General features: G+C 39.0%; 1 protein-coding gene across 4 annotated transcripts in view; it reads left to right on the top strand.

Moving 5' to 3' along the window:
• rock2a (rho-associated, coiled-coil containing protein kinase 2a) overlaps nucleotides 1-21,781 on the top strand; it is a 49,889-nt gene that overhangs the window by 11,572 nt on the left and 16,536 nt on the right. For all 4 annotated transcript variants that reach the window (XR_014772329.1, XM_084743161.1, XM_084743162.1 and 1 more), the window contains exons 2-15: nucleotides 11,393-11,474; nucleotides 11,596-11,696; nucleotides 12,053-12,190; nucleotides 12,493-12,753; nucleotides 13,424-13,568; nucleotides 14,470-14,608; nucleotides 14,895-14,986; nucleotides 15,103-15,262; nucleotides 15,400-15,454; nucleotides 16,407-16,495; nucleotides 18,032-18,080; nucleotides 18,535-18,670; nucleotides 20,390-20,481; nucleotides 20,813-21,059. Coding sequence is in view for 3 of the 4 variants with exons in the window: in XM_084743161.1 (XP_084599287.1) it covers nucleotides 11,393-11,474; nucleotides 11,596-11,696; nucleotides 12,053-12,190; nucleotides 12,493-12,753; nucleotides 13,424-13,568; nucleotides 14,470-14,608; nucleotides 14,895-14,986; nucleotides 15,103-15,262; nucleotides 15,400-15,454; nucleotides 16,407-16,495; nucleotides 18,032-18,080; nucleotides 18,535-18,670; nucleotides 20,390-20,481; nucleotides 20,813-21,059 (1,786 nt within the window). In the remaining variant the exon portion in view is untranslated. The remainder of the gene's footprint in view (nucleotides 1-11,392; nucleotides 11,475-11,595; nucleotides 11,697-12,052; nucleotides 12,191-12,492; nucleotides 12,754-13,423; nucleotides 13,569-14,469; nucleotides 14,609-14,894; nucleotides 14,987-15,102; nucleotides 15,263-15,399; nucleotides 15,455-16,406; nucleotides 16,496-18,031; nucleotides 18,081-18,534; nucleotides 18,671-20,389; nucleotides 20,482-20,812; nucleotides 21,060-21,781) is intronic.

The following is a 21,781-nucleotide window of genomic DNA, read 5'->3' as shown; positions in this document are numbered from 1 at the left end:
ATTGGCTAGATTACAGTATAGCAGAGATAAAATGCTGAAGTGCTATCTAATAGATACATAACAATTCCACTGATAAGCCAGACTGGACAGATATTCCTATCAGCTCAGGAAGACATTACTGTAAGTTGTGAAGTGAAGTGTGCTGTATATCAAGCTGGGGTATAGGACCTGACATCATGGTTTGTAATTATTTAGATCCATTGTTACAAAAAAGCCCTCCCCTTTTGATATAAGTGAATCATATCTGTAGTCGAGGAAGGGAGGATCGCTGGTTGCCTGGAACACGTCCAGATATGTCAGCTGCATTAAAGTTTAAATTGTCAATCCAGCTTTACACTTCCCCAGACACTTGTCAGTTATTTAATATTTATAAATAGACGCTTAAACCGAGTAGCCGAGAAATGTCCTCCAGAGTCTTGTTGGCATTTTTTACAGTAATGCTAATGGAGGCAAATTGGAAGAGCTGCGTGCAGCCATTTCTCTTGTGTAACTCCGTTGCACTAAACGGCTTATTATGTATGACCTGCGAGGTCTGTGTGAATGATGATGTGTTCAAATGTCTGCAAATGTGGTTAAAGGGAAAATTCTGCACTTCTCATGTGGATGTCCAATCAATGTTGATGGTAAATGTAGTCGATTGAAGCAATAAATTCCTCAGTGCTGCTATATTGGCCAAGAAAGCTGAGTTCTCCTGCTTGCAGTACTGTTCCTACACATACCAGGATGCATTGCATGTGAGCTTCTGATCCCATGCCTCTGTTGCTGTGTTATTACCAGCCCAGCTTACGGCTATTACTTTGTTGACCAGAACAAAGCATTAGGTCCCAGAAATACTCATGAAGCCTGCCCCCTGGCTACCCAGAGGTGGAGACTAGAAATCCAACATAACCTGTAGTTCTTCCTGCCTCCAGTGACATCAGACTGATGTCACTGGAGGCAGGAAGAACTACAGTTTTTGCAGCATTAGAGCTCATTGATCAATATAGCACACAATGAGCAATTTATTGCTTCAATTGACTGCATTTACCATCAACACTGATTGGACATCCACATGAGAAGTGCCGAAGTTTCCCTTTAACAAAGATATTTTAAAGGGGAATGCCACCCGTTTTCACAAGCCACAAACTGGCCTGACTAACATCTGTTTGGATGCTATTTTCATATTTGCTTCTCCATTTTGGACTATTAGAAGTGGACTCCATTTGCACCCAGTTTAGAGAAGCAGGAGGAGTACTGGTGTACATTGCTTAGGGAGGTAAGCAATGTACTGTTGTGGACAGGGTCAACAAAATGTATTTAAGCCGCCTAAAAAAATGAATATCAATATTAGTGGTGCTGTGCAATTGATTGAAATGTTATTGCATTTGCAGATAACCAAGTGCTATATCCAAATCCTAGTAGATGCAGTTTTTAAAGAAAGAAAACAATGTGTGACAGAACATTATAATGAAGTACTGTAGTGCAGCAGAGATGCCCTGGCTGACAAATCTTGTTCTCCAGATGTAAGAAAACATGTTTATTTATCACAGACCACAAGAAATGTCACAAATATGACATGTTGCATAATGATATTTTTTATTAATTGAAAAAGAAAAATGTGACGCTAATGATGAATCATATTATAATTGTAATATCTGTTAAAATAATTACAGTATGATTTTTCAAAATATATCTTGCAGCCCTAAATTAAGTGAATGCCATGTTTAGAGTATTTTCTCTGCTGTATTTGCTGTCAGACAGCCTTTTCTTATGGGTTTAAGCCTAATATTGTTCTCTCCAAAATAACCAGCCTCCTTTGGCAAAAACATTGTGCCTCCTAGAACGTGGGAGTTGCTGGTCAACTGCTGCCTCAATCTGCTGTTTGTTTGTTATTCTATGACTATGTGAATCGAGACTAATTCTTTAAAACACAAAAGTCACACAATAACACAAACTAATCAGAGAAGGCAGTGGCAGACCAGACATCAATTGTAGTTAGTCTAATACACTGACTGTGAATGAGTACCTCATTAACCTCCACTTGAAAAATTCTGAACTATCCCTTTAAAGTGCAGATTGATTTGCCAAACTAAAAAACAATAGCATCTCATAAAGATCCACCAACATAATTTCACTACTTCACTACAGAGCCACTGGCGCCTCTCACCGTCACCAGGGCAACATGTATTTATTTATTTATCCTTCCTCCACACTTGATTTGTCTTGTTTAACGGGGAAATATATAAATGACAGGGAAAAGAATAATATGTCACCAAGAGGTCCAGTTTGTAGATAGTGAGTGTTTGCTACATGCCTGTAGTGAGTCCAAGCGTTGCAACAGAGTGTTTACTTTGTATTTCTCGTGGCAACTGTCGAAGAACAACTTTTGTCATCTTTTTCATGTCCAAAGTAGGAAATCTGTGAAACTCAGTCAGTTCTTCCTTAGACTCTTTCTGCTTTGGTATAGAGCACCAACCTGCTCTGCCGTTCTTTTTGGGATTGTGACAATATGCACATGACTGATTATTGATGGATCTTCGTGATGCACAGTGACCTTTTCCTTTACCTTTACGCACAAAAGGCCTCTGAACTAGAAGTGATACTAAACCACTATTTGATTTGAAAATGCATTGTTTCCATTCATTGCATTGGACATAAACACAGATGTACCTCATGTACATAAAGTCCACATGTGACCTGTCCCAGCAGTGTCAGGCTGTTCTGTTGCTGCAGACCTTCAGTCTTTCTGCCTGTGATCACAGAACCGTTAGACACGTTTTACTACTGAAAGTAAGCAGCCACTCCTGTCAGTTCAAAAGAACTGAAACACATTGTGGTTTTATAGTTGGTGCATTTAGTTCTGAGAAAGCAGCTCAGCTTCATTTACAGAGATTTTTCTTTTCCAAACTTATCGAATTTGATTTTCTTCAGCATCTGATTGATTTCAGCCTGCAACCTCAGGCTGCTGTGGTTCGGATCATAAGTTGCTACGAAACCTTGTGTTTAAATGATAACAGCAATAAATCAATTACTTAATAAGTGCACCAGCATTCAGTTCTCATAAAAGCACAGACCTATATAAATATTCAATGTTTACTGTTCAAATTTGAAAGGCCCAGTGTGTTAGATTTAGGGAGAGCTATTGCAATATGGCAGAAATTGAACATAATATTCATGTTTACCTTTGTGTATAATCACCTGAAAATAAGAATTATTGTGTTTTCCTTAACTTTAAAAGAGGTGTTTATATCTACAGAGGGAGTAGGTCCACTTCCATGTAGTCTGCTATGTTGTACCACAATATTTCTACAGTAGCGGACAATACAGTACAATACAGTAGCAGAACAGACAAAAAGAAAACATTTTCTCTAGAGAGGGTCTTTTTACTTTTTTTCACAAGTTTCGCAGCTGTGCTGCTATTCTGTTATTCTGTTATTTGCCTTTACCTGCTTTACCTTTACCTATATACTACCATGATATTTGGGTACTGTTTTGATATGTATTTCAATTCTGTTGTAAGTATTGTGATTCTACAAGCATTGTGACTCAATATTACAATTTATTGCAATTTTAGTTCGCTTTTTAACACTAGACCATGGGGAAATGTTTAATCCTACACTTCTAGAGACTGTTTATCATGATTCATATTTATGAAAACAATGCACATCACATGTCAGTCAGCCTGTCTGAGTTTTATTGCAGCAGCATCATTTTTATGCTGCTTATTATGTTGTAAATAAAAAGCTTTTTGAAGTGCTTCATTTAACTGCTCATTGAGTGAGTGCCATAAAAAACGAATAAATAAGATAAGATGTCATGCAAACGCTAATAGATCCTCTGAAAACTATGCACCACACAAATGGGAGCCTTCAAAGCACATGGGTCAAACTCAAGGCCCCCGGGCCGAATTCAGCCAGCCAACTCATCTTATGTGGCCTGCGAGAGCTTGCAAAGAAAATAATTTGTGTGATGCATCCTGGTTTTTCTATCCGCACAATGAAACAGCTGCCTGCTGTCAGTCATATAATATAGCCGTTTCTAGCAGTGGCACTGTAAGCTGAGTGCTTGTAGCTAGAATCAACAAGTAGATGGGATGATGAGTGTGACACCCCTGCTTTAAAGTAACATACTTCACGCAAACGCAGCTTTTCTTCAGTTGCAGAATGTCGAAGCCAGAGCTACAGATTCAGTTGGCAAAGTGAAATCAGCGGCTATTCTTTTGTTTCCACAGAGCAGAGGAAAAATATTCCTGAAAGTCTGAGTACACATGTTGTTTTATGTTAAGCATATGAAGTAAACTGGATCTGTTTGTTAAGATGATATTAATTCCCATTATGTATTAGCATTGAGATAATGTATTGAGAGTATATGTATGAAAAACTGATTCAGCAATTAAAAAAATCAATGCAGGAATAGTAAAAAAAAAAAAAAAATGACAATCTGTTTTTTTCTCCCACCCCTAAAATCCACATTATTGATGACTGATTATCAAAAAATCATATTGTGTTAATATTTTGTCAAAGTACCAAGAGTCATCCCAAAAATATTTTGCAGTATCGACAAATATCAATGTATTTGGTGAAAAATGTTGTGATATTTGATTTTGTCCATATTGCCTGGCCCTATTCTAGCTCGACATTTCTAAATTCTACACACTGGTGCTTCAAACAGAATTACAAATTAAATTCATTACATCTTTTAAGTCTGTATTATCATGAAAACAAGATCTGAGTTATTTCACTTCAGCTTACCCTCCTTAGACCTAACAGATGTACCGCTGCCATGACGCACTGTGACTAAATGGAATGACGAATGATGCTGCACATAGAGTCTGTGGAGATACAGTTACAAAGTCAAATATACTGTGGTTATGATTCATGCAAGATGTTCTTCTTCCTGTTTACTGTCTAAAAATGGGTTTTGACAGGAAATAAGAAATCACAAAAAAGTCATAGACAGAGGACAAAGTGAATTTATAATAATTCTGAAAATGGAAAAAATATATCACCTGTGATTGGTGTGATTGTTTGTCTTGTTTCTTGCAGTGTAATGGATTATGTAGCTACCAGGTTCACCTTTAAAAGTGACCTCAGTGAAGCATAAAGAGGTCATAGACCTGCAGTGTTTATACGCCTGGATCAGTAAGTGTCAAGAAAAGACTGGGCGTTGATTTCACTTGTGGTTAATGTACTTACTGTTGCCTTGACAATGTTTTGGCAAGTAAATAATTGAGTGTCTAAAGGCATACAAGTTGCAAAGCATTGTACACATGGTCTCACCTGCAGCTGCCATGCATTTATAAATTTCTTTCTTTTTGTGGCTGCAGCAGTAGCAGAGAATGCTGCCTCAGAGGAAATGACTTGCACACAGGGACTGGCTTCATGACACAGTGAAATTATCTGCCAGCCCTTGGGTGGGGTGGATCATTTCCTGTATTGCCATGCTCATGGGGAGATCCTAGTGCGTCTGTGTGTGTGTGTGTATGTGTATGTGTGTGTGCATGTGCACACGCACCCCGCCGGCAACCCCCTCTCCACCCCCGGCATGTGTATTTTTTTCCCTTAAATAGTAGTTTTGTGTGAGGTCAGTCCTTTAATGGGGAAGCGAAGTTGATATGATGAAACAGAGTGTGCAGCTCGCCGCAGACCGACTGCAGCCGAGCGGAGAACGATGAGAGGAGCGAGCAGGAGGAAAGGCAGATAAGAGCGGCAGAAAAGGGCAAAAGAGACGAGGGAAAAGTGGAGGAGAAATGAGGACAAAGGAAGTGAGAGAAACATGAAGCAGACTGTGCCATCGTGTCTAGCACTGTAATGAGGGGAGAATGAGAAGCGCTAGGAAAAAAGACAAGTTTGAAAGAAACCAGTTTAGAGCACTGGTTCAGAGTGGGGTTCTTGTGTTCTCTGCTGGCTCGGTCCAGCCTTTCAAACGGCTCCTCATCGACCGTTCAGGAATGTGTAGCTGACAAAAGTTGATAGATGACTTCCTTATTGTTACACACTGTAACGATTAGGGGTTTGCATCAGTCTGTCTTTTGCTTATTTAATGGTTTCCCTACATCGCCCTGGGTCAAACTGTGTCCATTACAAAATGACTGAATGCTACAAACAGTCAGCTTGTGTTCAGTGGAGCGAACGTGCTGCTGCTGCAGGGCTGCAGTCCAGTTCCCAGTGGCTGTTCCTGTTCAGTAGTGAACACAACCACCTAAAATACCAGTAAAAGACTTTTAAGACTTTAGACTCTTAAATAGGGATGACTCAGTACCACTTTTTCATGTCTGAAACCGAGACTGCAATGTTGAGTATCTCCCGATACCAATCAGATTCTGCCTTTTTCCCCCTCTCTCCCTCTAAACAGCTAATCAGCTAATAATACATTTGTAAGGATTCACTCAGCCATTACTTAGCCATCTAATAAACATCATCCTTAAACTGTGAAAGAAGTATACTACTGCTATGAACAAAGAAACACAGCCCACAACACCACTCAGTTATGCAATACTGCTGCTTCTTATTTAAACTTTTTCACACACAGAACTTTTGGCAGCAGTTTTCGTTGGTCAGCACCGTTTCAACTTTTGTGGACCAAGCAGTCAAGCCACAAGGAAACACAGGTTTAAAGTTTAAAAAAGGTGCAAATAACTGAAGGCATCTAAATCAACAGTTAAAAAGAGGTTAAAAAACATAACTCTACCAAAATATAAGGGTTACAGAACATGACAGGAGTTAGTTTGACAAGAGCATAATGTGATAGTGGTGTGTACCGCAACTTGGTTGAATATGGTATTGGTTCGATCACAACCAGTACATACTGGACTGAACCGCAGTGCAAATTGCAGTGCCTCATTTCATTGCCACAAGCTTGAGTGGTCGATTGGAATAGTTGCCCTCTGGTACAGATGTTACCGACGGATCACCAAACCATTATTAAGGCAGCACTCTTTCTACACGGCTCTGACAGCAGGGTGCCTTCTGTTAGCTTGAAGCTACTATAAACATGGTTGAAATACCAAAATAAACAGTCTTACGTATGGCTGTGTTTAACATAAGCCTAGTTAATATGTTGTTATATGTCAATTTCAAGTTCACATTTGCTTTAACAATGGAAAAAGCTGTACAAAATCCAATCCAGTGATTTTGGTCAGTATCAGACAGATACTGATAGTAAGCACCAGATCTGTGCCTTCCTACACTTAAATTGATATTATCATTATTATGTGACTCTTCTATTGATCTTTGAATACATTTTTCCTTACCATATTTCCAGTATACCTTGTGAATGTCGATTTACATCCAGAGCAGTGATTGGTCTAGAACAGGGATGCTCAACCTGCTTTGCTCAGGGACTGCTTTTGCAAAATAACAGGAGGTGAGGGGCCAGTTAATAATGATCACATTATTTATTAGATAAAATGAATAAAACTTAAAAGGCCCATAACTAATCTAAAGGTCTTTATTTTCAAATTAACTGACTTATTAACAAATTAACTAAGTGAACTTGGTACAAGGATTGACAGATAAATCAGATATTTTAACTGCAACTGCATTTTTGCTGTAAATGGTTTGGTGATATTGAAAAAAGCATGCAATCACTGAAGCATTGGAATGATTCATAAGTTTAAACCATAAACATAAATTTCTCCTACCAGTAACAGAATGAAGAGCATATTTAACCTCTGTTACTATAAAATACACATTTCTGTGTAAGTGTTGCTTGACTTCCACCAGTAGTTGTCTTCCCCTGATCTTACTGCACTTTGCACAGCCTGAAAGGTCTTCACACAAAAATCAGCCTTCTCTGTTACTAACAGCCTCATTCATCACATCACACAAAACTGTCACATCCCTCTGAGTAAAATCAGTGTGAATGAATTTATTTTCATTGTGAATTAGAACATGGTTGAAGGGCCACCCTGCACTCTGTTGTCAAGTTGGCCTGTGGGCTGCAAGTTGGGTTTTGCTGGTCTAGTGTGTGTGTGTGTGTGTGTGTGTGTGACAGTGTGAGGCGAGCTTACTTGAGTGAAAACACTGGTGGCTAAACACACTGAGCACAGAGCTACCTAGCTGAAGCTAACTGTTTTGATGTGGAAAGGTTGTATAAACTAACAGCGTTTGCTTTAATACACTTTTGCATGATGATACAAATCTTAAAAAATATGAAGCATGCTTTTGCTATTCAGATTCTTTCAGAAACTGATGTATTGACTAATAATGTCAGCTGCCATGTTATTTCCTGTAAATTTGTACATAATAAGCACTTTCTTGCGTTCAGACAGATACATGTAGATGCAGTTCTTAACCAGTGACTACAGACTGCGTGCAAGTGACTTCATTTCTCTTTAACCTTTTCCAAATGGTCACAGAAACAGTGTGTTCATCATTTGTCAGCAGATGAATGTCACTGACAGAATCAAGTGGGCTGCTGCTGATGGAGAAATGACTCATCCTGCCTCTCTGTGTCTCTGTCTCTCGTTCTCATTTTCTTTGCATGTAACTGCTGTTTATGTATCCAGTCCGTCAAGTTGATCACTGTCGAATGAAACGCTGGGGCGAAGTTGTTAGTTTTCATTCAGCCTTGCTGGGCAGCACTGATGTGTAACTGTTTTTGTTCTGTGCAGTGGTGAGAAAATATACAGAAAATAAACTCTCTTAGAGATGCAGTCAGTGGTCAGTAATGTTTGAATGGAGGCCTGCTGCTGTCACTCCTGCACTCCGCTGCCTTTATTTGGTAGAATGAGTTCTGTTGTTGGCTTTGCTTAATGTTTTGTGAATTCGAGTCTGGAACAATTAGCTTTTTTGTTCACATTTTCAGTGTCACTGTTGCCACAGTGTGGTGGCCATACAGAGTTCAGCAAGTCATTCAGGAACGGCACATTTCCTCTGTACTTTGGGTGGTATCTATGATCACAAAGCTCACAGTGGGGATCGTATCACGGTATTGAGACCATTTATCAGATCGGTTAAAAAAAAAAAAAATTCTCTTGTGTAGCTCATTCTGTCTGTCTGTAGTTCCACTATAATAATTGTAAATACTGTATAATAAAAATAATATTATACTGATCCTATACTGTTTTATAGTATACTATAATACACATCATAGATATACTCAATATACTCAACACTGTAAAGTAAAACAATTCTACACACTGACAGCACTCTCTGATTGGTCACACGACATGAGTAATAGCCAGCTGACACTCTGCGGGCTGCTCCTGTGATTGACAGCTGTTTGTCGGCGCAAAAGCAGCAGCAGCAGACGTCGCCAAAGTTACAATAAACATCACAATCTGATCTATCTGTGACAAGCACGTCCAGTTTCTCAGTTACACCACTGAAAATGGATGAAATTGCAGTTGGGATGTCACTCGATGGAGGTGAAAGTGACAGCTTTTAAATCAGCTGCTCGTCCTTTTTTAAGACTGTGTGTCCCGCAGCACAGCACTTCAGAGTAAAATACATCTGTCTCATCTTTTCACTGTCTTGCTTATTAACTCTGCATTACAGATTGAGGGAGTTATTACTACGTAAAACTGTATGTCACACTATGATGGTTGCGTTATGCAAATCGTTAATACATGATGTCCAGCATTTGGCTAAATTATTAGAATTTAATGTCAGTTTTACATAAACAACAAATATTTTGAAGTGTTAAGTGTCTAAAGCCTCATAATTCCCTTCTTGTGTGCAAATGAATACAGATGAATGGAAACAGACGTCATGATTTGTCATTGATAAGTCATGTGTTAATTCCGACTAACGATGACTGGCAGTATGATGTAACCTTTTACAGTCAAAACACACTCTTCCTGTGAAGAATGTGTAACAGCTTGTGCTTGTAACACTTGAGTTACTGATGTTATTGTGTACTTGAAAGAAGTGAGAAGAGCAGCTGGGGATCCTTAAAATGCTGTGTGATTGCACACAGTCTGTACTCATTTTATTCTGTCAGTGTAACACTACAGTATAGTTTTATGCTGCATCCTATGACAAGTAGGGCTGCAACTAACAAATTATTTTCATAGTCGATCAGTTGATTAACAGCTGTTTGCTAGTAACATGTCAGAACTGGTGAAATATGTTGACCGTTGTTTCCCAAAGCTCGAGCTGACCACCAGAAATAAGCAGTTTACTGTCATTTAGGAGTAAAGAAACCAGAAAATATTCACATTAAAGAATCTACAATCAGAAAATTTTCACTTTTTTTCTTAAAAATTACTCAAACTGATTAATCAGTTAATAAAACAGTTGGCGATTCAATTCAATGATAACTCTTTAATTGTTGCAGCTCTAATGTCAATGTGGACATGCAGGAGACCACAGGGTCCTGGTTCCCACTTGGTGGTTCCTGGTCAAAATGTATTGATAAATCAATACTATGTATGTATTGATCAATACTAAATATTTTAAATTCTTTTACTCACCTTGTTATATTTATCTTTAGATAAAAAAAATCTAAAATTTTCTGCCCTTGATGTGAGTCAGTTTTTCCCTCTGGTATTGAATATTGATATTTTTCAAGGTATTGTTACTAGTTCCCTCTGTCATTCTCCAATAATATACAGTACATGCTTGATTTTTTTGTTTTTGTTTTTGTTTTTAATTTGAAATGTATAATACTGCAGTATTGGTGTGATTTCATCATAACTTGCTTCAAAACACGTGGTGCTGGAAATAAATTATTCCATTTCAGTTTCTGCTACATCTTTTCTGTGATCTGACACTAGACATATCAAGACCATGGAGATAATTGTCACCATCATTCATGGTTTTACAAGTCAGTGGGCACCCTTACTCATTACTGAGTTCAGATGTTGAAGCCCCGCCCACTGCCAACAGGTGCATGAAATCCAGCACATAGCCATGAAATATCCGTAGGCAAACATTTAGAAGTTAGAATGGGTCATAAAGCCCTCTGTGACTTGGCACTGTCATAGGATGCCCCTTTGCCAAAAGTCAGTTTGTGACGTTTCTGCCGTCTTAGATCTGCCTGCCCCGGTCAGTTGTAAGCAATAGTTATTGTGAAGTGGAAGCCCGACGAGCAACAACAGCTGAGTGCTTGAGTTTGGGGAAGCTCCTTGCTGTTCCAGGATGACTGCGTCCATATTTATAAAGTTAGGTCCATAAAGACATGGTTAGATTTTGAGTTTGATGTGGGGGAACTCGGTTGGCCTGCACAGAACATTTAATGCCACTGGAAAGCTTTCCCATCAGCGTGGCAGCTGTTACAGCTGTGAAGGAGGCCCAATTTGATGTTAATGCACGTGCTTTTAGAATAGGATGTTGAGAAAACTCAGAAATGTGCGATGGTTAGGTGTCCACTGACTTCTGGTCATATGCCGAAGCTGTCAAGGATGTTCTTTGTTCCATGTTTCCTGTAGGTCATGACTTTTGGTTAACTGTTCTTTCTTTCTGTGTAGGACTCCATAAACGCCCTGGTCTTAGACTTGGACTACCCCGCACTACGCAAGAACAAAAACATCGAAACCTTTTTAAACAGATGTAAGTATTTTGTGTGTGAGAGAGGGAGATACAGGACATTCACCTTTGTTTAAAACTGAGATTTGTTGTTGTGGTCAGTTCACAATATTATTCATTGACACTTTATTCTGTTTCTGCTCAGATGAGAAAGTCATTGGACAGACTCGAGACCTCCAGATGAAGTCTGAAGACTTTGACAGAGTTAAAGTGATTGGTCGAGGGGCATTTGGCGAAGTCCAACTGGTGAGTATTGGTTCTCAACTAACAACAGTTTCTGTAGAGTTATCAAATCTTAGTTTTCTCAATGACTGCACATAAATGCAATTTAATTATAACACTTAGAAAATTATTTAGTGCCTCTTTTTTCTAGTCAGAGCCTTTAGGAATGCCTATGTGAATATTCTGCACTCAAAATGTACATTTACTGCACAACACTGAATTGAAAACATAGAATCATCTGACATTTGTGGGCAGTCTGTGATTTGATTTACCTTTTTGCACTTTAGTGTAACATGTAATTGACCATTTGGCCCAAAACATCTCTCAGAATTAAAGGTGGACTCCAGGGATTCTCAAAATCTCCATCCGTTTTTCTTCAGGTGCGGCATAAAGCCTCCCAGAAGGTCTATGCTATGAAGCTACTAAGCAAGTTTGAGATGATCAAGCGGTCAGACTCGGCTTTCTTCTGGGAGGAGAGGGACATCATGGCGTTTGCCAACAGTCCCTGGGTCGTGCAGGTATAACATTTAATTCACTGATCAGCTCCTGATGACTTTTTCTGGTGCCTCCACATTTATACTTTGAAAGTTGACAAATATTATATAGTATATTATTGCTGTGAGACTATGTGTAGTGTCCTCTTGTTGATGAATATCATATAATGCCATTTGGATTTGAGTTCTTAAGTATAAAATATTGTTTTTGTGCATATTTTGCAAGCTGCTCTTTGTGTATTGAAACAGTGCAGCGATCTAACAGAAATATATTCAGCTATTGCAAACAGAAGTCACTAATGAGAGGTTGTGTTTGTGTTGTTCAGTTGTGCTGTGCCTTCCAAGATGAGCACTACCTCTACATGGTGATGGAGTACATGCCGGGTGGCGACCTGGTCAACCTCACCAGCACCTACGACGTGCCGGAGAAATGGGCCAAGTTCTACACAGCGGAGGTGGTGATGGCCCTAGATGCCATTCACTCCATGGGCTTCATCCATCGGGACGTCAAGCCGGACAACATGCTGCTGGACAGACACGGACACCTCAAGCTGGCTGACTTTGGCACATGCATGAAGATGGACTCTGTGAGTCACTGAAACTCCTGAAACTGAAAAAAATGCTAATTTCTTCTGCCACTAGTTTGATTGAAAAGTCAGAGTCTATCTTTAGTCTTAGCCTGTACAATGCCAACAAAGTGGCTGAGCAGAATATTAACACTGTGGGAGAAAAAAGGTGCATAGGATGGAATATTTCTTCCTTTATATCAAAAGAAAAAAGTGCAGATAACACAGGGCTGGTTTTAGCTGTGATCACCAGATTATATACAAAATTCTAGATCACCACTGGTTGGTGCCTGAAATTCCAGTAACTTATCTGGGTGTGTGTGTGTGCTAATGCTTTAATGTTACATTTTCTTCAGCAGAGATTCTGAATTCTTGTAGGCTTGTTATACATAATATGTACAAATGCATATTTATACTTTACATGGGTAGCAGTTGAATACTTGGAGCCCAATTTGAACCAAGAACAAAACTGTCTTAATACTTTAATCAGCCCTTCTAGCAGTCAGTTTTATGATTTGGGATTAGAGAGTCACTCAGAGAGCAAGCTTTGGTTTCTGCTGGCACGTCTTACGAACTGGTATGTTTAGATGAATAATTGTCCATTGTCTAAAGATGAGAGGAAAAAGGAAAAAGATCATGTCCAAACATCCTGAGATTCTGAAAAATACAAATTCTTGGATTTGTGTTGCAGACCGGCATGGTGCATTGTGATACAGCTGTTGGGACTCCAGACTACATCTCTCCTGAGGTGCTGAAATCCCAGGGAGGAGATGGTTATTATGGGAGAGAGTGTGACTGGTGGTCTGTAGGCGTCTTCATCTTCGAAATGCTTGTTGGTCAGTGAACATTTAACAAAGTCAGTCACTGTGATTTTTAAGGGTGCTCCAATCAAGATTTTGGGACCTATCACTGATAGCTGAATGCACATTGGCCAATACTGATCACAGGGTTTATTTCAAGCCTTCTGTTTATTGCGTAGAATTATTTATTTTTAATTATTCTTCACAACATTGTATATTGAGTATACATTTAAAGCAACTTGTAAATTATAGGAGAGGTACTTGTGGTCTGTTTTACAAGAGTATGGTTGCTTTGTTCTTAACAGAACAAACAAAATATCTATGTAGAAGTCAATGCAATATTATGATTTTAGCATCAATTAAAATTTCCTGCAGTGAAAGAACAACAAGTTTGCGTATGTATTTCAACAAATGAAAGTAAGAAAAAAAAAAACAGAAACTTTCCTGTTTTAATCAACCTGTGTTGTCATTATCAGTACAGATTTCTAAATTTACAAGTTGTACTTGAATGCACCATGAAGTGCCTGTACCTGTGTGTGATTTGGACACAGACAGCAGAGGACAGAAGCAGATGATTTTGGTTCAGACATTTAACCAGCAGTGTGGCATATAGATTTACTTGCCAAACTTAAAATTTAACCGTATTTGACACTTGCTGGTTGTTAATTTGCGACCCTGATCAGCCTTTAGAGAAACATACTAATCAAACTATTTAGAAGAAATATCTGCCAATAACAATCTGTGGCTGATTGATCGGAGCACCCTAACTGATTTTACAAAAAACAAGAGTGGAGAGTAAAATGTATTTGCATTAAATGGGATGATATCTCTTGTACTGTAAATGCCATGTTGTTACCATCCCAGTAGGAGAAACAACGGCTTGGTTTCGATTTTCCAGTGCAGTTTATGATGGCTAACTTTCTGTGATTGCTATCAGGTGACACACCGTTCTATGCCGACTCTCTGGTGGGAACCTACAGTAAGATCATGGACCATAAAAACTCCCTCAACTTCCCTGATGATGTGGAGATCTCCAAAGATGCCAGGAATATCATCTGTGCTTTCCTGACTGACAGGTAGAAAGAATTACAGTCCTGCATTGCAGTACTGAGAAACTACACTGCATGACATATTAACGCTGTTGAGCTGCACACAGCAGAACACTTCTGTTTACTGCTGGTTTGTTTAGAGAGGAAATCAAAGCCTGTATGTTTTGTTCTGGTTTTAATTTACTCAGTTGTAATTACTTTCAGACTAGCACTAATAGGTCATGTTTGCTTGTTGCTACTGATACTGCTGAACTGAGGACAAAGGGTAGATTGGGTCACTGCTCTGCAACTCATTTGCTTTCTTTGTTTTGAGGGAGGTGCGATTGGGAAGAAACGGCGTGCAGGAAATCAAGCGACACCCTTTTTTCAAGAACGACCAGTGGACCTTCGACACCATCAGAGACAGTCAGTATCACTACAGTTTCTTGTGTCAGAGTACACAATCAAATTATTTATTAGACCGAAACTCCCCAGTTTTGTTTACACAGGACTTCCTTCACACTTTTTTCTTTCTCCCTCAGCTGTTGCCCCTGTGGTCCCAGAGCTCAGTAGTGACATAGACACCAGCAATTTTGATGAGATAGAAGAAGACAAGGGCGATGTAGAAACTTTCCCCACGCCTAAGGCCTTTGTTGGAAATCAGTTGCCCTTTGTTGGCTTCACTTACTTCAAAGAGGACCAGTGAGTTGTCTGTTTTTCTAGCCGTCTCTCATAATCTTAAAGACCTTAACACTTCTGCATGCATAAAAGTTAGATTCTAGATAAGTCCTTGGCTGTGTTCTTGACTTTGTGTTGACTTTGCTCGTTTCCTTCTTCAGGTTACTGAATGCGTCCAACAATACCTCGGTGACTCATGAGAATTCGAAGGGAGAGGTAGGTGCTTTCACTTGCTGCCAGGTGCACCGTGAGCAACTCCAGTAACAGAAACTCCGTCCCAAGCTCCTCAGGAAATAAATAAGCCAGGCGTCGGTTTACATGACCACACAGAAGAGGCCTGTTGACATTGCGATCAGTCCAGCTCCGTGCTGTAAGACATTAAGGATTATGATGGAAATGACTCAGAAAAGGATTTATTTCCCTGATCCAATGATTTATTTGTACTTTGTTAGAATTTCAGTGTTCTTAGCCACGCAGAAAGACTTAAGCAGCTTTCAAAGTAAGTGGCTGAGCTAAAAGCTAAAAGCAATCTCTCGTTGACTTCAGTCCTAACTGAGTGGTCTGAACAGGAACACAACAAAGGCTCAGGTTTTATTTTCAGTTTGATAAAATGTCACAGCAAAACTTTCTTTAGTTCTTAAGGTTTTGAGCTCTGTAAAAAAGACAATGTGTGAGTGCAAAATGTAGTATTAGTATAAAGTATAAATAGAGTGTTAGATTTATTTTAAGGGTTAAAGAAAAAGTTTGGATTATTTGAAGTGGGAGTGTATGAGATACTTATTGATAGATGGAGGTTGGCACACCCCCAGTTTGGAGAAGCAGTGAGGGGAACCAGCATGGAAGCTAAGCAATGTACTGCTGTGGACAGGGTCAACAAAAGCAATTTCAGACACTTAAAAAAGGTCAAACAAGAAAAATTTATATAAATTTTAACTGTATGTTACATGTTTTTAAGTGGCTAAAATACATTTTGTAGCTGACCAGCATTTACACCAAGTTATACCCTGACAATCAGTAAGTACCTCATACAGTCTCACTTCAGATAATCCAAATTATCCCTCTAAACATTGTAGTCTAGATGGATGACATGCAGTAAAGACAGTTTTTGAACTTTTGAACTTGTCTTCATCAGGACATGTGTGATTGGTTGCTTGTTTTCTCCCCACAGTCGGCAGCGCTGCAGAAGAAACTGCGCCACCTGGAGGTGCAGCTGAATAATGAGAAGCAGGTCAAAGATGAAATCGAGCACAAGTACAGGTACAGAAACACGACTTAACAGTGGTAGCTTTTCTTCATGTTGCACCACTAACAGACCTGAGCACAGTAACCATCACTGTCAAAGCCCTTTTAGATTCAGATTCAGATAGACTTGATTATTCCATGTTGGAAAGTTCATTTGGTCCAGTGCTCCAGACAAAAACACACCATAAAATCCATAGTAAAAACCATGGCATACATGGTGAGACCACAGCATAGTCATAATAAAGACCCATTTGATCATGCTGAGGCAGAATAAAACAATCAAGTCAAATAATAGTTATTGATTCAGTCTTAATAACTTTCTGAATTAAACACATTATGTTTTCCAGAGCCGATGATGGAAATAGCAGGGAGTGACACATCTCACTTCTTTCTCATCTCTCTTGCTCATGCCCAGTACCGATTGCTCAGCACTTTGGCTGGCTGGGATATCTTAGTGAACACGGCCAGCGAACACAGCCTCTAAGACCGTGGCCAGTTTGACAAGAAATAAAGTACCAAGGTGGTTTTCTTGCTGGGTTTGCCTCCTGACACCCCAGGGTTGAGTCGGCTAATTAGCTGCTAAAAGAGCTAACTTGCTGAGGCCAGCTACAGATAACAACAGACAGAGGTTAGCCTTCTTTAGCAACTGTCCATCAACTTACTCTGTAAGTTAAATCACTTTTGTACTGTATTCTGTTGGCAAACTGGTCTTATAACATTTAATGACGCCTTTATGACAAGTTGAAATGGTACCACTTTACTTGAAGTCCAGGAAATCACTCATGACACGCTTATGATGGTCTAATGACAGCCAGTGTCAAAACCAAACACATATGACAGCATGAGGTAATGTTAAAATGTAAAGCTTAAACAGCTTCCTTGAGTTTGATCATGTCAAGTTGACATATGTTGTCATGGTTAATGTCAAGTTGTCATAACAAAGACGTCTCAAACGATGTCAACTTCGCTTTAAAAATTACATAATTGACCGAATAACTCTTAGTGACAGTAGTCATAAACATTCACAAAGAATCCTTCATGTTCATGTCATCCGACATGACGTGGTTATGACAGCGTAATGACAGTCTCATGCACACGTTCTGAAATAAAGTGTTACCAAAGTCTCCTTTTCTAGGTCAAATTGCTGCTGTGACTTAGTTAAGAGTGAAGGGAAAAAGTGCTACCATGTAATCTTGTCTAGTTTTTGGAGGATGAGTTTGGTGTGTAGGCAGGTGACTGTTTCTTGGTCAATGCCTCTAATTTTCCCTGCTGTCCTGATTTGTCTTTGCAGCTGGCTCAGTCCTTTTTGTGTATATCACCAAACACATAGATGAGACCAAAAGATCAAACACTCAAAAGTTCTGTGTGGAAAAAAAATTGAAAAAATTTGACCAGTTCTGTTTATGTAAAAAGTTCATGTTCCACGGCAATTTTAGAAGTGACCCAGTCTTTGAAGTTAAGTTTATTGTCTGTTTCAGTTCTGAGGTATTTTCAACGTTGAATTGTTTTGTTCCTTTATAAAAATCCTCCTTTCCCCTTTTATTTCTGTAGAGCTGCCACCAGCCGTCTGGACAAAATCTCCAAAGAGCTTGAGGAAGAGGTAAGCTAATCACCCTGAAACCACAGTGAACTTCTGACTCTACAGCACAGACACCTGTTAGTGTTGGAGATCACTTGCATATTGTTGGCTGTGTTCTACTTTTAATATTTGCCGGTGCAATGACCCTGTTTCCCCTGTGGGATCGTATAAGTTCCCTCTTTTTCCCATATTTTTATGCCGTTTCTCAAAAACTGTATTTAAGTCAGAGTAATGATTTCTCACTGACCAATGTTTCGGTTGGATGCTAGTGTGTGTCGTATCCAGTGCGGTTCAGGCTGGAGCAGTCGCTGAATTCTAATGGCCACATTAAAACGTCCACAGGGATTGGATTTGTGTTGAGCTCAGATTGGATTCTCAGGAGCCACTTCTTATAAAGCGAGTTATGGAAGCACAGCAGCGTGAAAGCAGCCCTATAGGACGTGTTGAACAAAGTATTCAATGATTGATTTTTAAGGTGAGCAGCAGAAAGAACCTGGAGTCCAGTGTGAGGCAGCTGGAGAGAGAGAAGGCCCTGCTGCAGCACAAGAGCCTGGAGAGCCACCGCAAGGCCGAGAGCGAGGCCGACCGCAAGCGCTGCCTGGAGAACGAAGGTGACATCAGACGCACATTTTACCACACGCATATTTTAGATTCTGTAAAGAAGGTTCATGCGAGGGCCGGAAAGCCTTGAAAAAACTTTTTAGAGTTTAAATGTAGTGTTTTCAAGGTTTGACAAGTGCTTGGATTTTCGATAAAGTGCTTGAAATTGCAATTGCATTACCTTCATAATAAATCTCTATCTGACTATATAGTTTGTAGATAAAATAAGTTGCCAGCCAGGTTGTATAGGTTGTCTACTTACAGACAGGTGAGACATTTTGAAACATGAAATTTACTTTAATTTTTGACCTTTCTGTAGAATTCTATCGCAAAACATAATTTTGGTTGTTTATATCACAATAACATCTAATCATTTTGAATATCTATATAAATAAGGTGCTGGAAAAGCTTGAAATTGCACCTTGAAAATTCTTGACAAGTGCTTGAATTTGACTTGGAAAAAGGTGCATAAATATATCAGTATTTGACACCAGGAATTCATGATCATGTTTCCCAATAAAATGATTTTCTTTTACTTGCTGAGTGAGACATCGATAAAGATTGTTTAAGAAATGGCAGCTGTGTTTCGATATCACCACAAATTCGACACATCATGCAGAGACTCACTTTGTTTTTGGTGGGGAGGATCATGGGGAGGAGTGTTTTTAAATACAGTTGATACGTGATCTTCTGTTTGACAGCTTCATGTATGAATTCACTCACTTGGATTTTAGTTTGAAGTAGAGGAGTTTTGGTGGAAGTTTACAGACTGAAATAACGTGGATGATACTGCCATCGCCTGGTCAAATGGATGTTTTAAACTGTGCAAAACATGCTCAACCAGAGAACCACAAGTCTTTTAAGCTTACAATAATGATACTCATCACATTTTGGTGTAACTGTTGCTCTGTTTTGTGGCACCCAAAGCCCTGATTGATTAAGAGTGTTTTCATGATTGTGCTTTGGTTTATTTGATCTGGACCAAAAGAACAATATGATCAACTGTTGCATTTTAGTTGTAGTCTGCTTTGTGCTCACTTTATACAAACAAAATTTGCTGATTGGACAACTTTGGATGAAAAGGAGACATTTTATACACTTCAGGGCTTATTACTGTGGGATCGCTGTCACACACTTTTGTGGACTTAATGAAAAGACGAAGCACACGGTGCAGGATACAAGCACAGCAGTTTAACAGTTTTTGACCTGCTAATCAGGGAAAATACCCGTGCTGACATGCATATTTGTTACCATGGTTATGAAATGATTTGGATGAATATATCTAGCCTGAATGAATAATAAAGAAGGTAGTGTTTCAATTTCCAGGTCGCGTCGTTGTAAATAGGTGGTAATTACCAAGTAATATATTTGAAATTACCTACAAATTACCATTTTCATGTAGCTGGTGGTAATTACAAAGCAACATATTAGAAATTTCTCTGAATTTACCTGCAAATTATCCCAAAATTTCATACTAACTATGTGATAATTTGCAAGTGTTGTGTTCAGTTAATTTCAAAGAACGTTCAAATATGTGGCATAATAATTACCAATTACATGCATGACAACAATGCTTGCAAATTATTGCATACTTACCATGAAGTTTGTGGGTAATTTGTAGGTAACTTTAGAGAATTTATGTTGCTTTGTAATTACCACCAACTATATGAAAATGGCACTGAAGAGTTTTGCATTTTACTCAAGTGTCTGTGTTTGTCTGTGTTGTGCAGTCAACAGCCTTCGAGACCAGCTGGATGACATGAAGAGAAGAAACCAGAATTCACACATTTCCAATGAGAAAAACATTCATCTGCAGAAACAGGTCAGTCACTGTTATGTTTTTTTCTCTGTGGGCACTGAAGTTTTATGTTTAAAAAATGCATTTCTACTGAAAGAGTACAAAAATAATTGTTGACAGGACAGTCAAGCTAGTGAATATTACAAGCTATGAAATAGATTAATTTGAAAAGTATATACAATTCCTCTAAAAAGGGAATACTAAATGATGTATTATAGTAAATGACATTAAACCTGTTTAGAGTTTAACCTGATTGGAAAGTTTGTATGTAACAGGACTTAAGACATCCTGGAGCAAAAAGATAAATGATGAGTAACTGAATTAAAGCATTTTTTTCATTCTTGTATCCCATCAGCTGGAAGAAGCCAACACGTTGCTGCGGGCCGAGTCTGAGGCGGCGACGCGGCTCCGTAAAGCCCAGACGGAGAGCAGCAAGCAGCTGCAGCAGCTGGAAGCCAACGTGCGCGAGCTGCAGGACAAATGCTGCCTGCTGGAACGCAGCAAGCTGAGCCTGGAGAAGGAATGCATCAGCCTGCAGGCCGCGCTGGAGACGGAGAGGAGGGAGCACAGCCAGGGCTCCGAGACCATCAGCGACCTGATGGGTGGGTGATAAACGCACACGGACAGTATTTAAGACGAGACAAGACAGGATGGGCAAAAACATTGTTTTTTCATGCACTGGTCAGTTTTGAGAAATTGGGCTATTTTGCTTTCATAACATGTTTTCTTGCAGACTAGTGGAAAGAAAACATCCAAAATACATATTTAACTATTTGTTTTAATTCAGATTTCTGATCTAGAAATGTATGCCAATTGGTACATATATAATTAGATAATATCTAATTTTCATGTTTAAACCTAAAACTTCAGAAAACTTGTAATACATAAAATAATTGTTGTCATTTAAGCAATCAGCTGGGGAGCTTTCATGGTGATACCTAGTATTTAAAGTTTTTACCCTATTCACCTGTAGCATCTTATTTTTTGTCTAAAATGATTATTTTTCTACTTATGGGATTTTACAAGACAAACAGTGTTCTTAAAATGAGTTGTTCCCCCAACTCTGAGTCAGAAAACTTGTCTTCAGTAGCACTTTTATTCCTATCTATCTTTTACATAAACTATAACACATCAACACTCATTTGTATATCAATCTACCAATTTATGATCTCTCAGTTTGATTTTGTATGTATAGATGGTCATATAAATGTATGGATCAGTGTGGTGTTCATGATTGCAGTGAGTGGAATTCAGTCTAGAGTTTGAAATTCTGCTGTAAAGATTTGTTGATATTAGTTACCTGTATTATTATGTGGTGGAAATT

The sequence above is a fragment of the Lutjanus erythropterus genome, chromosome 18, assembly GCF_056507025.1.
Source record: "Lutjanus erythropterus isolate fLutEry1 chromosome 18, fLutEry1.hap2, whole genome shotgun sequence".
Taxonomy (NCBI): domain Eukaryota; kingdom Metazoa; phylum Chordata; class Actinopteri; order Lutjaniformes; family Lutjanidae; genus Lutjanus; species Lutjanus erythropterus.
Note: the sequence above shows the minus strand (reverse complement) of the source record. Positions and strands in the feature narration are given on the sequence as shown.